At 35.7% G+C, this 20,412-nt stretch overlaps 1 protein-coding gene across 18 annotated transcripts in view; it reads right to left on the bottom strand.

Annotated features, from left to right (window-relative positions):
- Positions 1–4,501: 4,501 nt before the first annotated feature.
- LOC108095295 (small conductance calcium-activated potassium channel protein) overlaps positions 4,502–20,412 on the bottom strand; it is a 59,040-nt gene continuing 43,129 nt past the window's right edge. For 7 of the 18 annotated variants that reach the window (XM_017196337.2, XM_017196346.2, XM_017196344.2 and 4 more), the window contains 9 exons: positions 17,492–17,808; positions 17,121–17,225; positions 9,904–10,039; positions 8,059–8,169; positions 7,705–7,832; positions 6,093–6,162; positions 5,786–5,887; positions 5,497–5,669; positions 4,586–4,752 (listed from right to left, as the gene is read on the bottom strand). In XM_017196337.2, the coding sequence (XP_017051826.1) occupies positions 4,587–4,752; positions 5,497–5,669; positions 5,786–5,887; positions 6,093–6,162; positions 7,705–7,832; positions 8,059–8,169; positions 9,904–10,039; positions 17,121–17,225; positions 17,492–17,808 (1,308 nt within the window). In that variant the 3' untranslated portion in view covers position 4,586. Of the gene's footprint in view, positions 4,794–5,496; positions 5,670–5,785; positions 5,888–6,092; positions 6,163–7,704; positions 7,833–8,040; positions 8,170–9,903; positions 10,040–12,429; positions 12,566–17,120; positions 17,226–17,491; positions 17,809–20,412 lie in introns of those variants that run through there. The other 11 variants (XM_017196345.2, XM_043207519.1, XM_017196341.2 and 8 more) reach the window with 7 other exon arrangements.

The raw sequence follows: 20,412 nt of genomic DNA on the forward strand, positions 1-20,412 counted from the left end.
CAGTAAATTCAAAATAAACTATTTTATTAGCCACAGATTTTTTTCTGCTTTCTTTTTCTTTTATTTACTTACTTTATTTCTTTTAGAAATTAAATCTTTTTTCCTTTTTAGTGGTTTTTATTTTTTGTTTTACTTCCATTTTAGCATTAGTGTAGGGTAAGTTTAGGATTAGTTTTAGTTGACATTCGTTTAGCTTTAGTTAAGTTTTTTGGGTTTCTATTAGTTTTTCTTCTCTTTGTTTAAGTCATGCAATGCATTTTAGTTTACTTTACTTTGTTTTTTGTTTTTTTTTTTTTTCAATAAAAAATTGTTTCGTCCTCTCGTAAGTTTTTATTGTTTAGTTTAACATAATTGTTTTTCCTTTTGGGTTTTCCTTATTAGTTTGTTGTTAATAAATTGGTCTTTGCTTCGGCTTTCGATTTAGCTACTGAATACATTACTATAATACATATAAAGTCAAATATGATCTTATTAGTGTGGGGTTTTGGGTTCTCATTTGGTTTTTTCGGTTTGGTTTTGGGGGTATATACCTCATAGACCGTCTGTACATGTATATACGAGTATATGTGTGTTGTATATCTAGATATTGTATATGTAACCTTATATATTTTGCATACCTCGATCTAGTTAGGCGCTGGGAAGAGGGAATGGGGGATATTTTTTTGGTTTTGGGAGGACCTTTCCTAGTTTCTAGCGTGTAAAGTCACCAAAATGGCTGCATCGTCTTAGTCCGGATCGATACGATTCCGAAAACTCGAATCCAGTTTTTGTAGCATTGGCATTGGCTGGGCTATATGATTTATTGGACCTGCTTTGGCTAGAAGAGTTTCGGTTGGAGCATGATTCTCGAAGTACCCCTAGAGCTCTACGATTCGCTGGAGAAAAGAAAATACATACATATATATTTTTCGATTCTGGTTTACGAAAAGACGAACAGAAGTAGACAATATCCACAAAAGCTGGACAGTGGGAGACGGACCTATGATGTTACGAAAGTCAACCAAGGACATTGTGCAATACGATCCTCATGAGATTTATTTTTTTTGTTGTATCCCAGCTCAAAGGCGGCTAAAAATCCTCGGTATTATAAATTGTTACTGTTTCGGGCTGAGTTCTTGTAGGAATTCTTTGTAAGTTGTTGGTTTGCTTTACTTCGTTATTTTGGTTTAAAGTTTTCGGTATTTTGTATAATAAAGACCTGTCTTTGGAAATTCGGTCCCTCATATCAAAGTTTTTGGTTTTTATCTCGTGTTAAAAGGTATTTTGTGGGGCTTAGGAAACCAGTTCAAACGGAATTTGATCTTGTACCAATTATTCAATTCAATTCAATTCAATGCATTTCATTTCAATTCGATTTGATTTGATTCGTATATCGTTAATTGTTTATCGATCCTTGTTCAGTATTATTTTGCGTATTCGTTTTAAGTTGTTGTAGAGTTGAAACCCAAATATGCATAAATACATAATGTTAAAGCTGGGCGCATTCCATATCTCGTATCTGTATCTGTATCTGTGTGGTAGTGTGTTTCTTTTAGGTGTCTGTTCCGATCCGGTAATCGATGTTTATCGATCTGTTTAGTTTTTTGTTTTTTTGATCTGTTCTGTTTTGTGTGTGTCTCGTCTTGTGTAGTTTTTCATTATTTATTGTGATAAAGCTATTTTGACAGCAGTCTTGAACGTTCTTTTCAATTTAAATATTCAATATTATAAATAGGTATACACACACTTGTTTAGGGGTTCATTTAGTTGGTTTGTTTGTTGTTTTTTCTCCTTTGACTCTTTTGCTTGTTTGGGAATTTTGTTGTATATAAGTTAAGACCTATCAGACAGTTGGGAAACTTTTTGGTTGAGGAATTTTTCATTTTTTCGTAAATAAAAATTGTAAGCCAGGGGTTTTGGAGATGTGATAAATCAATATGGCAAAACTTCGATACTTTTAGTTGGCTTAAGTGGACTGCATCCTATGGCTATATAATCTATAGTTTACAGATATTTTGATCCTTTCTGGCCCTGGTTCTGTATAATGTGCAGAGTCTGTCTAACTGACTGGGGAATTTGGGAGGTGGTAGGAAGGGGAAATCTTTTTTTGGGGGGGGCACGATTCGGGGAATTCAGTTGTAAATCTCATTTGCCTTCCATTGGGATCCTAACAAAGCGTTAGAGGGTTGCATATTACCTAATTTTTTGTAACCTTACTTTGGTTTTCTTTTTAAATAACTTCGATGCTCTCAGTTAATACTTTATAGTAAGTATATATAGTATATATAATGTTCCTTTTAGAATCTTTAGAAAATCCATACGTAGCTCGGCCACTTCTGCTATTATGTCTACACTATTCTGCTCTACTCGTTTCAATTTCAATTTCAACTTCAATTCAATTCAATTCAATTCGCCTCTGTTCGTTTCGGTTGTTCTATTATCTTCTATCTGGAGCTTGTAGTTTGTTCCGTTGTTACACTTTTACCAGCTAGTTTGTATATTAATGCGAATTACCTTTAATATGTTACAAAATTGCAATTAAAATTGTTCTCTTTAGTATGTAGACTATGCTAAACTTTAGTTCTTGCTTCGTGTTTTGTTTTCTTGAGTCTACCCTACTATATATCATCATCTTCAACACCCTTCGAAAGCTATTCAGGTTCTTAATTGAGTTCATAATTCTTGGTAGAAAAGAATAGGCGAAAAACAACAACAACAACGAAAATATATATGTATGTATATATACTATATATATTTTAATATATGTGTAGAAAAAGAAGACAACAAACTTGTTTCCTTTAAACTTGTTTCGTTAGTTTAGTTAAAGCCAGAGCTGGTAGATGTTTTAAGTAAGAACTCTCATTTTTGTGTGTTTGTTTATCTTTATCCTCGGTTTTGGGTATTCCCACAGCTTTAGTTTTAGTTTTAGTTTTTGTTTGGTTTTTTTTCTTTTTTTCTTGGTTTCGTTATTTCTATCTTTTAATATTTGGTTTTCTGATTTCGCTGTTTTCTAAATCTCGTAACATACATTTTACAGTTAGATAGTTTTTCTTTGTTCTTTGTGTTCTTGGTTTGGGTTTAGTTTTAGTTTTTTGTTATGCTCGTTTTGTATATAATTGTTCGGGGTTCTCATGGGTTGGTTGGTTGGTTGGTTGTTCGTATGCTTTCACTTGCCTCGCACACACAGTCAGGTCGGACACACATTCTTCGGATACGGACACATACACATATACATATCTCTTTCGCCATATGTATACAAATTTACACACAAGTTTTGGACAGACGGACACTAGAATTTGCCATGTTCGTGGTTGTATTGCAGTTGCTCGGATGCACCGAAATCGGAAGTGCTGCGAGGGGATCGTTGTTGAAAGGGGTTCACTGTTCTCTTGGGTTTAATGGGTTCTTTGGGATTTCAGCTTTAAAAGGACTGTGCAGATGATTTATGAGGTTGCAGTACGGGTAGCGACTTTTGGTGGCAGATTTTCCAGGCTTTCTATTGCTATTTCTGTTTTCTGAGCGTTATTCGTTTTTATATACTTCGATTCCACATGCTGGTATCCTACAATTTATGTCCTTTGACCTTACTTTCTAAGCACTCGCGCCCTGTACACTCGCATTCACGCATTCGCACACACACACGCACACTCTCAGCTATTTAAAGTTATGTATTTTAGTATGCAAGTACAGGCTGCCTTGGCCCAAGGTGAAGTATTACAAATACGTTTAGCCTAAAACTTAGAAAAAAAAATTACACAATTGTAAATATATGTATACATATATTCTGTTTGGTTTTCCGTTAGTTTTTGTTTGTTTGTTTTTTTTTTGTTTTGGGTTTCGGGAGAGTGCTATATATCCATACAGATACAGATATATAGTGTTTGTGTACTATGTATATTATATATGTATATGCTAACATTTGACTTTTTTCTCATTTCGAAGAGGCTTATTTACAAAAGGCCGAGTTCGAAATTCGACTTGTAGAATTACTAATATTACTATTACCTCTATTATTTCTATCACTATATCTAGCACTATTAACTACTATTATTGCATACACGTTCTCTTTTCCTAGTAAACTTATTCGAGGCAACCGCCTTGCCGGTCTCCGTCGCAATCGGTTCGTTCATCGTTATCGATTTGACAATGCCACAGCTAGTTCCGGCTATCGAACACCCACTTCCGGTCGTTGTGAATGCGGGCGTTGAACTCGACGGCGGTACTGCAATTGCAGGCACATTCTGCTGATCGGGCGAACTATAGCTATTCGTATTGGTGTTCGCCAGCGATTCGGCATCTTCGGGTATCACTGGTATCGGCATGACCATCTCCCGGATATCCCGGATATCCCGCAAAACGTGCTCCTGCGATATCGACGATGATTTCGATTGCGATTGCGATTGCGATAACGACGGCGATGGGACGCGTTGCCTCAGCGCTGTCTCGGCCATTGCGAATTCGGGTTTAGATTTTGACGTAGACGTAGACGTTGATGTTGTTGATGTTGATCTTTGGTGTGCGGATGATGATGTTGGCCAGCATCGATCCGGCCTTATTGTTAGCATCTCGATGTTAATCACGGAGTTGGAGCGCTCTCTTTCTGACATTCAGCTGCCATATTTGTTGGAAGATGCGTAGCTATTAACTGCAGATCCATTTGATGGCATGTGAGTATCAGGCACTAAATGTGGTGTTCTACTAGATATAGGTGGCAAAATAGGGCTTGTTGGCCAATGGTAAGTAGCAGCGGCGTTATTGGATGAGGGAACACTTCTATGCAAAAAGCAGTATGTTAATTGTCGTTATCAAGTACGCTTTCAAAAATAAAGAAAAATTTTTGTTTCTTTTTCGTTTTAATGGCGATGGTTTGATTCGATGCAAGTCATGAATGTCAGAGTAATGGAAAGCCATGAAGAGTCAGTAAAGAAAAAAATGTAGTTAAATGTAAAACCTAAAGTTAATTTTCGTCCAAAGCTAGGAAATCAAGAAAAGCCCCTAGTTTCCCATAATAATGTTCAAAAAACAAAACTATAATTTCCTTAATCAGTCTTAAATCACTTGAATCTTGCATAGAAGACGGAGTAGGTTTTTTTTTTATTTTTCATTATTTTTTTTTTTTTTTTTTTTTGGCAGCCACAGAGTTTTGGGATGTAATTTGGAGGACTCAAGTGTGTGCAGTGGTCAACTACGGAATATATATATATACAAGTGACTACACAAGATGACAGGATGGATGGGTTACAGGATGTTTGTTGGGATGTGGGGACCCCGATTTTCCCGGCAAGGAGACAAACGACTCGCAGACAAACGAACAAAAACAAATTGAAATGACAGGCACAAGTCTCGCTTTAATGATATAGAACGAACGAACATACGAGTATGTCAGTGCGGATGAGGATAATGGACATGGCTCGTACACATAGATAGATAGACAGAGACAGTCAGAGAAAAAGAGAGACAGAGACAGAGAGACAGAGAGAGAGTGGGGCGAGAAAGAGAGGCCGAGCGGCGACTCACCTAGAATGGGGGAACAGCATGGGCGCTGCATTGAACATCGATTGGGGCGTTGGCGCTTGAATGGGGGCAACTGCAGCTGTGTCTGGATGTAAAAAGTTCCGCCGCTGCTCGATCCGCTCCTGGTGCTGGGTCAGACATCGAGACAATAGGTCTGGAAGGCTTTCCATGTGCTCCTGCAAAACAGTGAAATGAAATTTCACCCACCGATGCGATGAGCGGGGTGGGTGATGGGGTAAAGGGGTTCAAGTAAATCACGATGCAAAACGCCACTACCGATTGTTTGTCATACTTGTATGCTCTGCATTTTGTCCTCTAGGTTGGTTAGGCGCTCCTCGATGGCATCCTGACGGCTAGACATGTCCGATATTATCTCGTAGACCGTGTTTTGTGTCTGCGAATGGTATTCACACAATCACAAACATGCATTGCACATCGCTGCTCGCGCACAATTCAATTCAATACTATATACTCTACAGTCGAACTTCAAATAAATAAAACTTTTAATTTATTTACTTATTAACAAAATCACCAAAATAATTCTTCAATTTATAAGAATAAAAGTTCGACTGTTTTCTTATTTAAATTGCTTTATCTACCTTTGCCATGTCAGTTATTGTGTTTGCATTATCCATTAGTTTGCGTTGATCCATTTTAACTTTTCGCAACCTGAATCGCATCGGGAAGAGTCATCAATATTGGAGAGAACATTATTTAGATAAAGTATTTAGATCGCCAACATATAACACTAAGCGCGAAATATTACTGGGTCTTTTTCACAATTAAAACACACTCACACGTTTTTTTTTTATTTGGAAAAGATTTAATCGTTTCGTCTAGCCGAAAACTCACTTTCCTTATAGTCACTCAAATAGACCTATTTTAACATCGGACAAATTGGTAGCAGTCTGTTTTGAAACTTTAGTGGGAAATTTTTCGTTTATTTACTGGCATTCAATATTTATTTATTTATAAGACATTCCATATTTAAAGATTTTTTGAGGAAAAATTTCATATTAAATTTGTAGATTGGTTTTCCCTTTTAAGGTTTCAAATCGCACTGCATAATGTATATATATTTATTTGATTATTATTTTTTTTGTGAAAAACATTTGTTGTGCCGTAGTTGATAGAAAGATTAGATAGGAGTAGGAAAAAAGTCCATATTTCTTTTCGGGCGTTAAAATTGCAGAAAATCGTATCGTAAAAGTATCATAATATCATTCGGCTGATCCGTGAGCCACTTCCCCGGGCGAAAAAAACGATTAGGATGGATGAAACTACGACGATTCACAGGATTCGGCGGGACGAGGTTTGAGATTTATGGACAGAGTACAAGAATCGGGTGTTACGAATGCGATGGGAATGCTGTGAAGCCTTTTGATTGGGTTTCTTTTTGTTGGCAGTTAGTGAACAGATGGGATGCTGATGAAGTGACGATGGGCACTAGGCAAAAGCACAGATGATATTGCGATAGTTTTAGATACGAGATTCTAGAATATTTAACGCAGCATGCTAGGTTATGTGGCTAGTCTCGGTTATTGCATAACGTAAAAACAGGGCTTTACAACCTATTTACAGGCTAGTAAAACGAGTTCAATCATTTGTGGTTTCAACATTTCAGTTTAGTACTTGGTAATTATCGTTTTTGTTAGTTTGATTAGTTTGTTTTTCGTTCTTCGCATTTCTTTTTTCTTGTTTGTTTAAGTTATACTTTCTTTTACGGATGTATATACAGATTCTGATGGATGACTTTCCCAAAGCTTGCCTACGATTATTGATGGGCACAATTATGAGTCTAATTATGATTTGGGGTACGGGCAACAGGACAGGTTCAATTCAGGTTTAATACGAACCGGGGGAGTTGATATTTCTTTTTTTAGCTAGTCTGACAAACATATGATACACAGATATATGTATGTGGACAAATGAGAGTTAGTCACGAAAAATATTTAGAGACAGAAAAGAGACAGAACATAAACGAACAGAGACGATCGATCGATGATTTCCCCAAACCAAGGACCTGAAAAACTACTATTCGATCCGATACCATTCCATGTTCTTAGTTGGTTCTTAGGCACTCTTTCTTGATTTTAGTTATTATCTTTTTTTATATTGGTATTTATTCTTGTTGGTTGGTTTGGTTTTTGTTTTTTGGTTGGTTGGTTTTGTTGGTTGATTGGTTGTTGATAGATCTCTAAAAATACTCACGCATATATAGCTAGAAGGAACTTTCTTTGGTGGGTTCTTACACGGCCGGGATTAACCCGTTTTACTAGTCTTGTATGTTTGTAAATGAGCCAAGTTTCACGCAGAACATTCGCCGCAGCATTTTTCAGCTAAATTTTGGTCCAAAGAAGAAACGTATACAAAGGTAATTAGAATGCAATATGGATACATGGTAGATGGATAAATGGTTATGCTTGGTTTTTTAATTTTTTTTGGTTTTTTTTTTTTTTTTTTTTTTTTGGGGGGTATTTGGTATTTATGGTAGCTCCGGTTTGGTCAGTCGGTCGCATCGAATCGGATCTGAGAGAGTTGAGAGACTTGGAACACGATCAATACCCGTTTGGTCAACTGCGTGTCCATCATGAAGTTGTGCACATGCTTCTCGGCACGGGTCAGCTCCAGTTTCCGGGAAACTACGGCCACAAGTAGAGCCGTACAGCCGGCGCCCTGTAACGACGATGTGGAGAGTGGTGAGATTGATCCCTGAATTGTGAACAGCGCGCGAATTTGAGGTGAGTTTCGGCCTGATTTGGGGACACCCAACTCCGTAAGTGCATCTAGGTTAAATGCCACAATTACAGAAAATTGCCTTAAAGCATTTAATCACTTCAAGATTGAATTCAAATCATTTCTTTACATTACATTCCAACACTTAAAGTTCAAGTTTTATGATTTACAATAAACTTAATCAAGCATATCAAAGATAATTGCGCTGAATATCTAGCGAAAAATGTGCCATATCCCAAATAAGGAAAGAATGTCCTTAAATTAGCTAAAATTGGCAAGTGGTCGAAGGCAATTTTCCTAATTGTGACAAAATTGCACTTGTTTTCTTTGATGTTGGCATTTTTTTTTTTTTTTTTTTGGGTGGTTTTCGGGGTTGGGTGCCCGGCCATCTGTAATGTCAGTTGGTTATTTTCACTTTTGGTTTATGCATTCAATATGAAAGTTGCTTTTGTTTATCAAGTTATGTAGTCCAGAACTTTTTTTGTTGCTCTCACAATAGATATAGTACTTTTATGGATGTTACAACATGTATATATGTTATGTTTAGGTTTGTTCTTTTCGGTTCTTTTCCTTTTCTTTTCTTTTCACTTTGTTATTCGTTTGCTTCTTGATGGCTGATCGATTAATGGGTGAGTAGGTTGAATGAGTAGAGATGTTTGAATGATTGGATGAGTTTCTTCTAATTGAAATTACGATATAGATGGATAGATTCGAATGCAGCAACGTTTTTGGTTAGAATTTCGAGATACAGTGTTGCATGTGGGTTTAGATTTGGATTAAAGTAATATCATAAGAGTTATTGGATTCGGGTTCGGCACATGTCTATATGGAATACAACAGTTAGAGGTGTCTGGCAGATAGTTACATACACACATAAGTACAAAACAATTAGCTAGGGAACAAAGTTGAAACCATAAATCACAATTCATAGTCATGTTAGGAGTGGAAATATCTATCATAGCTTTATTTTATTTTATTTATTGCCCACTACGACATGATAAATATCTCAAAAACTCTAAGAAATAAGCAGATGGTCAGACGACCGTTAGAAGGGGAAAAATCGAAATAGAGTTATATATATATATAGGTATATATGTAAGTAGGGAGAGAGAGAGAATGAAAGTAAGCCACACAGAAGCAGAGCTGGTTAAAAAGTGGAAAAGTTAAAGGTGAAAAATATAGAAATTTTATTCGGTTGGTTATAAGCGCTATTGCCTAGACAGTATGCTATGCTTTATCAGCGATTTCGTTGGTTTTTTAATCTTCACTGGCGAAAACTTGATGGCTCAAATTAATTAACTGCTCAATCTGATCTCAGTTTTGCCTAATATCATGCAGTAGTCTCCTCAAATCAAAGTTCTTAGGCTCGTTTTGGTGATTCAACTAGGTTTTAATTTAATGTATGTACAGTTACTAGAAAAATTACGATTCAGGTGAGTTTAGATTCTTTGTGTTTTTGTTAAAAGTGGCGGCGAGGGGCGGTTGTGGTGGGCGGGTAAACATTCGTATGCAGTTTATGTAATTATTTACATGTGATATCTGTTTTTCTATTAAAAAGATCTTGATTTTTTAAATATTTTTTTCGACGTTTTGTTTTTTTTTTCTTTGAGTATATATTTCTTGATTGTTATGTTGTGTGCAATTGTTGGTAATATTTTGTTGTTAAAAACTCACCATTATTCCTGTACTGACAGCGATACCACGTCCACAGTACGTATTCGGAACAATATCACCGAAACCAACACTCAAAAATGTTATCGCTATCAGCCACATTGCATTCAAAAGATTCGCATGTTCTTCATCATGAAATCTGTTCCATAAACCAGTACGCGTTTTTGTTTTTCGTTTTTTTTTATATATATTTGTTTGGTTCGAAATATATATATATTTTTTTGAATCGATTATGGTTTTTTTTATGGATTTAATCAGTTGAAGTTTCAGTTTCAGGGGTCAAATTGAATACACGCGTTTATTTTTTAAATGAAAGGGAAAGAGAGATAGAGAAAAATATCGTATTGTTGGCTTAATGTTCAAAAATAAACTATAAGAATCCATTAAAAACTAAACTGGCACAGGTAAAATTAGATCAACTGAAAATCAAATGAAAATGTTAACAAAAGTAGCAACGCAAACGCAACTTAAAGTATAAAAACCAACTGTGGAAACGAAAGGTAAAAGTTAGAATGAGCATTCTGCATATAGGAAACGAGATTAACAACAAATGGACGAGTAAACGGGTGAGCGCACACAATACAGTGGTCCAAAAAGAGCTTAATGGGTTTTTTTTTTTTTTTTTTTTTTTTTTGGGATTTTCGGTTTTTCGGATATATTGAGATGCTGACAGTTATGGACGTAACCGTTAATATATATGTATATATGTACAACCATGAGGGTTTTCTTTGCCCGATATAAGCTTGCTGTACAATAGTGAGAGTTCAAAATATATTTTCTTATGGTTCTTACGAAATCTAGTGGGTTGATTTTTTTTTTTGAGAAAAAAGGATCTTTAAGGGTGCAGAAAACAATTCAATTTAATTTCCAAGGCTCACACACCCACACTTACACACACACACACACAGAGAAGTACGCTCACACCCAAACAGTTAAATGTGCACATTAATAGAATTTGCCGGAGCTGTCAGAAAAGATTTGTTTTGATTTTGTTTTTGTTTTTGCCAGGAAGCAAAAACTTTTCTCGTTTTTTTCCTCTGCTTCCTCTTTAAAGTATATCTGTGTGTGTGCGTGTCTGTCACGTTTTTTGTTTTAGTTTTGTTGGCAGAAAATAAAGGATAAAAAGAAGAAAAGTTACATTGTTATCTGCGCTCTTTAAAGCTGCAAAAACACACACACGCGCGCTTGGTGATTATGTACATATATTTAAATATATATATAATGTATGCTTATGTTTATAATACAGCACACACACAAAGTGGGTGGTAACATATATATATAAATTTTTTTTTTTGGTGATGATTTACAACAGATTGCCAGAGTGTGTGTGTTTGTGGGTGGGTGGGAATGTCATGTGTTTGTGTGTACTAATCGCGGCCTGGCTGAAACAAAAACCAGATAGAGCGAGATGGATACAGATTTGGGAACTATTGCTCGACATTTGCTTTCCGCATTTTCAGTTTATTTGGGTTTTGCTGGCGACGATTTGGGCAGACAAAACGGCATCTAAAATATGTGCGCTGAAATGTATGCTACGAAAAATGGATGTTTGTTTTTTTTTATATTTTGCTTGTGTGGGTGGAGCCTCTATCAAAACGGATTTTGGATCTTTGAATTTGAATTTTTAACTCGGAAAGGGCGGCACAGAGAGGAACTCGAAGGCAGGTCAGGGAATACGCCTGCACACGTACACAGGAAGAAATTGGCCAGTATGTCTGAATTCCACATTATGAGATCAAAATGAAATTTTAAAAAATTGTATTTTTGTGTTGTTACAAAAAAATTCTCAGCTTGGATAAATTTTTAGAAGAAGAATAAATGCAATTAGGAGCTCGTTAACTCTCACATTTTGGGTACAAATAAAAATGATATGGCACCAAAAATATTTGATTTTCGAAGGAAAAAAAACGATAGCTAAATTCCCTAGACGTTTTCTGTGGTTGGTTTTTTTTTTTGGTGTAGACAAAAGTGTGTGCGTACGTGTGTATTGGTTGATTTGGCAGGTACAATTACTATAAAATGCTATATTTCTGCGGAACGGGGGTTTTTGTTTTGTTTTTTTTTATTTTTCTGGGGGCGCCTGAGTGGCGGCTACTTTTCTGGGCCCCAATTTCCTTTCTCCTCCACCTCCACCTCCTCCTCTTTATCTTCTACTACTTCTCTTCTGCTTGCGATGGGTTTTGATTTCTCATATTCTTATGCATGAAAGTTTGCTGTTGTTGTTGCTGTATTTGTTGATGATGATGTATGTACTTGTTGTTGTTGTAGTTGTTGTAGTTTATTGTTTAACTTATTATAGGATTTTTTTTTATTGTTTGTATATATATTTTCTTGCTGTTCTGTTTTATCTTTGCAACTGTTCTGTTCTGTACTGTTCTATTTTTTGTATTTATTTTGATTTAGTTTGTTTTTGGTATTTTTTAAGGTATTTACGGTATCATAAATGGAGTTTCTGGGAATCTTTTTTTTTTTGTATTCTTTTAGGTTTGAGGCTTTTGATTTTTTTTAGGTTTTTGAGGAAATACTTACCACCATGCCGCAGGTGAGGGTGATACCGCGTCCACAGTACGTGTTTGGCACAATATCGCCGTAGCCGACACACAGAAATGTGATGGCCGTTAGCCACATGGAGTTAAGCAAATTCGCGTGCTCCTCATCGTGGAACCTTTTTTGCGGATCGAATCGAATCGGATCGGATCGTATCGGTTTTGGTTATTTGTTTTGGAATTTATCGGCATGCGTTTTGGCATTTGTGGGAATGGGGTACGAATTTCAGTCATTTCGTTTTGGTTAATCATTTATGATACGGTTTTTTTTATTGATTTTTGTTTGCCGTTTTTTTTGGATTTTTTCGTTAGCGGTTTTGGGTTTTTGCGGTTGTCAGTATACAAAAATATATATATAGAATTCGGTATTTCAGATGCGTAGTGCGTATTTCGTATGCGTATTCAAGTTGCGGTTGGTTTTTCGTTTGTTGTTTGGTATTTCATATATATTCGATTTCATACATTTTTGTTGGTATTTTTTTTTTTTTTTTGCAATTTGTGGATACAGAAGTAGGGTGAGAAGTGGAGTAAACAAATAAACAGATGTGAAATTATGTGAACATTTTTGTTTAAATTTTTTCTATTTATTTTTTATTTCGGTTTTGTTTTTGAGAAAATTAAGAGTACAATTTGGTAAATTTTTTGTCATATTTTTAGATAATTTTTATGTTTTTTAAAGAATACTCATAAGTACAAAGAAAACATAGAAAATAAATGAAACAAATACTTAAGGCAAAAATAAAGAAAAATTCAATAAGAGGGAAAACAAGAAAATAAACAGGAAAATAATTTGCTTTATTATTTTGGGTTGTTTTTTTCTTTTGGGCAACGAATTAAAATTCCTCAATAGAATATAAGAGCGAGATAGTTAGATAGATTGAAAGATACAGATAGAGAGATAGGTAGATAGATTTGATTTTAAAGGGGACGGCGGGGGAATATATTGGAATATACAATGACAATGAATAATATAGAATAATTATAGTAGTAGTTTGGCAATTCGAATACAACACTTGCTTCGGCATCGGTTCAAAAACTGCTTTCTTCAATATAATTCTCCATTTATCCTCTTCCTGCTCCTTTTTTTTTTTCTTCTTCTTCTTCTTCCTGCCAGGGGCATGAAAGTCTGATTGGGAAAGGGGGCTTAGGATGGGGATTTGGGTTCGGTGGTGGGTTGTTGAACTGATAACTCTTGATCTGAACGGCACAAATGCACATACTCGCACTCACACAAAACGGCGCACACTTGTGACTACATGCAAAACGACTGAAATGGCCCATCCGAGAGTTAAGCCCTGTATGTAATGCCCACACCCCGCTGTTCTACCTGAAGAGGCTTACCACCTGAAGCCCTAGAGATGTGGCCACTAAATGCTGAGGCATGCCTGCAGGCACAGCTCCGTTGGGTGCCGTTTTTCGAAGGCTGCGTGGGTGAGTGGTTTGTGTCTGAATGGGAGGTTTAACCAATTTGCAAAGGAAAAATCATAATGAATGCCAAGAGTCCGTACACTGTGAAAACCAATTCGTACACACTACTTGAAAGATACTTCTTATTGTGTGGCTCCTCAAAATGCAAAACAAATGTATACAATGAAAGCAATGACACATTCAGCAGGAAGTGCATGGTCACACTGTTTTTTTTTTTTTTACATATGAACAAGTGCGGCATTACCGAGCATTTCGGACAAAATTTGAATGTTACCTTAGCTAAATTTCAGCGCTTATTTGCGTTTTTATTTTTAACAGTGTTTGGAATATTAAACAATTTTTTTTAACAAAAAATGTATATTTGAATTTGTTTGCTCTGTGTAAGCATGTGCGTGCAGTGTTTATAAACACCCTTATAATTCCGCACAAATCTCGTGTTTCCTCCTGGTTTGCCCCATATTTCTTCTGCAACCCCCCTGTCCTAGTATCTAACTCACAGAGCTTTGATCCGAGCTGAGCAGAGCATGCATGGTTGGTTAAGATACAATTTCCAGGAATCTCCAACAATACGCACATACACATACAGACACACGTACAGGACACAGATAGATAAATGGTTAAAAACAAAAAAAAAATATTAAGTTGGGACCACAGGAGGACCCGGCTAAAAAACAGACAGATCGGAAAATAAAATTTTAGGAAATTCAGAACCAATTCTACCAATTGCTACAGAAAAAACATTAAGATACGGTTATAGTATGGATTTCGAAACAAAATTCAACATCGTTACGATAAATACATAAGTTTGCTGCGTGTTTTGGGTATTTGTTTTTTTTTCGTTTTGTTTTCGAAATTGAAGGATATACTCGTTGTATTTATTTTTCGTTTATTTCTCAATGAGCTTTTTCATTTGTTTGTTAAGCAGTCCAGTCTATCGCCATGTGCCAAAAATAATACAAAATAATGAAACGTGGGAAAGTAAAATCAGAAACAAATCGAGCGGAGGATGTGACACGCAAATCAATACGTGTCACTCATCTGACGCGAAAGTAAAATGAAAGTCGAGAATATTTATATGGCATATATAGAGGTAGAAGAAGAGTGAGAAGAACAAGAAGAAGAAGAAGAAGAAGGAGAAGGAGGAATGTACAAGTGCTTCTGTCTCTCTTTTTCTTTTCTGTCATTTGGCTGTGATTGTCCGATTTTTTTTCGACATGCCTGTGCAGGCAATGCAAATACTGTTATATATAATATATAACCAGATGGATGGATTCAACTGCACAGACATGTGAGGATATATTGTCTACAGGAACAACGCAACAACAAGGACGACAACAACAACAGCAGCAACAACAACGACTTATAGAATGGTGTGTATGCTTTCGTCACTAGACAGAAACACAGCTGTTGGCTTTATCGGTTGGCTCAAAAAAGCTAGGGTCCCTAAACGGGCGGGTGTTCGTTCCTTTTTTTTGTTTTGGTTTTACACATTTGTTTCAAGTATTTGGTTGGTTACTTATATATGGATGTTTAAATATGATCTACAGCAATGCAGGCGCAGTTCAATCCACAAGTTGAAGCTTAATTGATTAAATAAATATGCGATGTAAAAATGTAATTTACTTGTTTTTTTGTTTTTTTTTCGTTTCCCAAAACTAAACGGCAACAACAACAAGAACGAAAGAATTAAGGAACGTCGTAAATCCACAATAAAATTAAATGAAAAATGTAAGAAACTGATATAGATCAATGCGAGAGTGAGAGAGAAGAGGAAATTGAAAAGGGTAAGAAACGGGATCCCAAAAGCCATGGGAAATTCGAGGGGAAGAGCGAGAAGAACATATGGTGCGCCAATTCAATTAGCTTACAAAGGGTGTCGTTACATAAAGGTTATCCAAGATAAGCAACAAGAAATTGCTGAAGAGGAGCAGAATAAGAAGAAGTTAGAGTTAAAGATAGCGAAGAAGAAAGAGAGACAGAGCTAGCATTCAACGTTTAAGCACAAAGATTCAAAGATTCAAAGTTTAATAAAAGTATACAAAAATTCAAATGGGATAAATACGGGCGTAGTTAAAAATATTCATGTATATACGTGTTTTCAACCATACAGAGAAAAAAGATGGGCTCTTAATGATTGTTTCGATAACGATATCAAATTCGTAATAGTGCATGCATCATCTTGTTTCTCTGGATCTTCTCATTGAATTCTTCTCACTGCATTCTCCAATTCTACGTGGTCTGCTTTTGTGTTTTAACAGAATGAATGTGTGTGTCTTTTGCTTTGTTGTTGTTGCCCCCTTCTCCTCGATAAGTGCAGGACTTCAGTCAACTTTCATCGAATATATCGATAAGTTGTCAGTTGTCAGAAAAAGGGGAAAAGTACAGGCAAGATAAATGTAAAAAAGCAATCAGCAATCAGGGTTCTTTTGGGGGGGGGAGAATTGGGCGGTGGTAAAAAACAAGCGAATCCGAATGCCAAATGTAAATAAATTGAAACACATGCAAGCATTATCCATTATCCAATCGTTTGCTACGTGACAGTGACAATTGCATTTCGATTGTTACAGATTCGCATTCGAACTCGTTACATTTTCGGTATTTCGTCGGAGATTTCGTTTTCATTTGTGTATGTGGATAAAATGCAATGCAAGCTACATGTAAATTCTTTAGCACGTATGAATAAGCAACAATGCATTCGCTTTATTTTTTTTTGTTGTGTATGTTTTAAGCTGTGTCTGTGCTCAAATTCCCTCTTGCCCCTTTCTTCCGGACTTTAACATGTATTCAACAACTTTAAGATATGTTTTATGCAGAAGAGTAAAAAAAAAGCAAAAACAACTTGTGACGAAGACGTTTGTAATTTTCGAGCTTGGAGTTTTTTTTTGAGTTTCTTGGAGAAGACATTACGTAATGCTTGGCACATACATTTATGTACATACATACATTGATATTAAATACATACGTTGAATAGTTATGTCAAAGTATTAGCGTCAAACACATTGAATCAGAACGGTAAACGGAAATGGCGTTCAGAGTAAAACGTAAGAAAAACACGGATAACGCAAAACGGAGTAAGGAATAAGGGAAATGAAAAACCGAAAAACTAAGGAAACCAATCAACCATTGAGAAAACACAAAAAAAAAAACGAAAGCATAAATACAATCAAAATAAATAATAAAGAAAAATGAAAATCTCAACAAGTAGAAATATCATATCATAAAATGGATAATAAATATAGCCATTACCTTTCGCACTGACGCAGCGTCCAGGATGCAATGATCCACAGCGAGACCATGAATACCAATAGAACCGTTCCCGGGCATATTGTCATTAGAGTTTTTAAAACGAATCTGAAATGGGCAGACACATATTATTAGGCAAATTAGAATGGGAGGGGATTGTTTTAAAAGTAAACTTGTAACGATAAATCTTTACAATATAAAATAAATTCAACTTTTTTTTTAAATTTAGAAATACAATTTGAGTAACTACTGGTGAATTATAGAGTCTTTAATTCACAGTAACTGTGATATATTGTGATAAATTGTTTCTTTAAATTATATACATAGTTAATGTTTTTAAAGCACTTAAATCGAAATTAAATGGGCCAACTCACCTTGTGTTAAAATTTATCCTATTGAGAGCGCCAATGCTCCGTGATGATGCGTCTGTGAATAGCTTTGAATGCAGCAGCATTACGCGGCAGATTAAATATAATCGAAGGAACATAGGTAATGATAAAGCTACGTCATATGGCACCATTTCGGTGCCAATTGTTTTATTCTTATTGGCCAATTTCGTCGTCCACTGGAAATAGTATTCGCCAGGAATTGGATGTATAGCGCATATAAAAAGTTCTAACCCTATTTGACTAATTCGTTGCCATGTCATTGCGATCCTCCAATCGTCGGCGCAGTTATCTATCATGAATAACTGCGATTTTCGATTTCGATTGGGATTATTGTCGCATTATATATATTTATATGTGGGTTAACAATTATTAAGTTCGTTGGTTGTTCGATGTATGCCAAAAGGTGAGAGAGACAAGAAGGAAAGAAAAAAGGAGAACAAGTATATCATTTATTAATTATAATTGGAGATTTATTGATTGGGTTTTGGTTTTTTGCGACTAAACAAAAATGAATTACACTCAAATATACGAGCATGAATTATTTGACAAGTACAACGTCAATGGGGTGTATGCGTGTTTGTGTGTATGTGTGCATGTGTGTGTATGTGTTTGTGTGTGAGTGTATGGCTGTGTGTGTTAATGGTTTTTGTTTCAGTGGTGGAAGCAATTCCTGAGTCAAGTTCAAGTATCGTAAGCAATTTGGAATCTCCTCTGAAATTCATTCCGTGTCTTGTGTTTTTATTCTCGGTATTCGTGTATGTGTGTTTGTTGTGCGTTTGTGTGTGTGCTCCGGTGCATGTGTGAGTGCAAGTACTTACTAGAAAGCAGCGTGCGTGTTCTCGTGTTATTAGCACATTTCACTCGATTTCTTTCTTATTTTCTTGATTGCTGTTTTACCTTTATCCTTCTTCTTTACTTTTGCCTCGATTCTTGTTATCAAATCAATTTTTCTAAAGTTCAAAATCACCTCACACTGGATTCAATCGGGCCCCCAACTGCATTAATCTAAAGTTTGCAGTGCAAATAGGCCATTGGTAACGTAAACGTATGAATAAAAATATCACAACATCTAGGCAGAGTAGAGATGGAGAAATATCGAAATTATCGGTAATTTTCAGGTAACATCGATAGGTTTCCCCATCCCAAATGCAAAGCCAGTTGGCACAACAATCTAAATGATGTGCATTCAAAATGTTTTTGGTTGGGAGAGGCATGGACTTCTGATTTGTGTGTCTTTCGTATTAAATCGCATATGAGCCATTCGCAAGTTAAGCCGACTGATTAGTTTTTTATCGATTTACTGCAAGGGTGCAAGGTCTCTCCTATCTCACGTTCACAAAGTCCTGTGTTCTTCTTCTTTTGGTTTGGCCAAACTCCGTTGTTTTGCTTTTAATTTTGGTGATAGATGGGTTTGATGCTTGATAGTACATATATCGACTAAAATATATATATATATTCAGTATCGACTTAGCAATGGGAATGCTCATATGTATGCGGTATGCTTGTATGTATGTAGTGCACATGTACATCTATAGAATATTTTATGTGTGCAAGCGCCGATTGGAAAATGTTTTTTATATCAGGTTTTCTCAGTTCAACATCTTTTCTCATAGAAATTTCAGGTGATAAAAGCCAAAAGGGATTTAAAAATATTTGAGATATTTTTGAAAAGTTCCAAGACCAAAGAAAAACCATTCTCAAAATAGTTATTTTAAAAGCTTTTTAAAAGAAAATCTATTAAAATTTGTAATTGCTTTTTGTGACTGTTATCGATTTATATTTATTTGAGTTGGGACGTAAAGTATTAAGGAATCTACCATTAGTTTCGAGAGCATTGCTCTTCATTTGCTTTAAACAACCACCTTATAAATAAACATTTTCACCATCGGTTCGCACATGGCCAGTGTTCACTGTACGCTGTACTGTACTGCAAGACAAGGTGAGATTGCGATTTGGTGGTTTCTGGGTGCAAAGCTAAGCCAAAATTTTCGCTATTTAACAGCTAAGCGTTTGCCTTTGATCTTGGACAGCGTGTGACAGTATTATCTGTATCTGTATCTTCAGCTTGAGGATTTTGCGGTTATAGTTTCCAAAAAAAAAAAGAAAAACAAAAAAAATAAGGAAAGTATATATACACTAGACACGATATAGGTACAGATACGCGGGTTCAACTAAACATCGACTTGAAGTTTGCTTCGTTGCTGCTTTTTGGCTTCATAATGCATTTTCGGGTATACATATGGTATATATACGTATACCCTGTCTAAGTACGATCTATGGTTCATCTACTCTAGGCATGTTTTGTTGGTTTGGTTTTTGGTTTCTGTTTTCTGTTTTTCTGTTTAAGTTTTGATTTGAGTTGGTTTTGGTATTGGTATTGGTTGCTTCCGTATATGGTACATAACACTATGCATGGTTTTGATTTGGATTTACTCACAAATATTGAAGTATGTATGGTAGATATTATAATAAGTATTACTTACTGAATTCTGCAAAGCATAATGGAAGGTAATTACATATTAAAATTTTACTTTTAAACATCAACATTAATTTGGGGGGTTAAACATTTAGTCGGAGTTATTATATATTGTATAATAGAGAGAGAACAAGTTGTGTGAAGAGAATACGAAATATGAGATTTTTGGGGGCTTTGTATAATATATATATTAAGTATATCAGCTGACTGACTGGTTTGATTGGATTGATTGATTGACTGATTGATTGACGACTGGTTTGTTGATTGATTGACTGACAGACGACTGATCAATGACCTGGCTTGATTGAATCATGGAATCATGGTAATGGTTGAATGCAGTTGTGAAAGTTTTGGGGTTTGGGTTTTCTTTTTGATTGTTTATGCTATTGCTTTTTCGATTGCGTTTGCGATAACGAGGTTGGCGATTTGC

This window comes from Drosophila ficusphila, unplaced genomic scaffold (assembly GCF_018152265.1).
Source record: "Drosophila ficusphila isolate 14025-0441.05 unplaced genomic scaffold, ASM1815226v1 contig_198, whole genome shotgun sequence".
NCBI classification, from domain to species: domain Eukaryota; kingdom Metazoa; phylum Arthropoda; class Insecta; order Diptera; family Drosophilidae; genus Drosophila; species Drosophila ficusphila.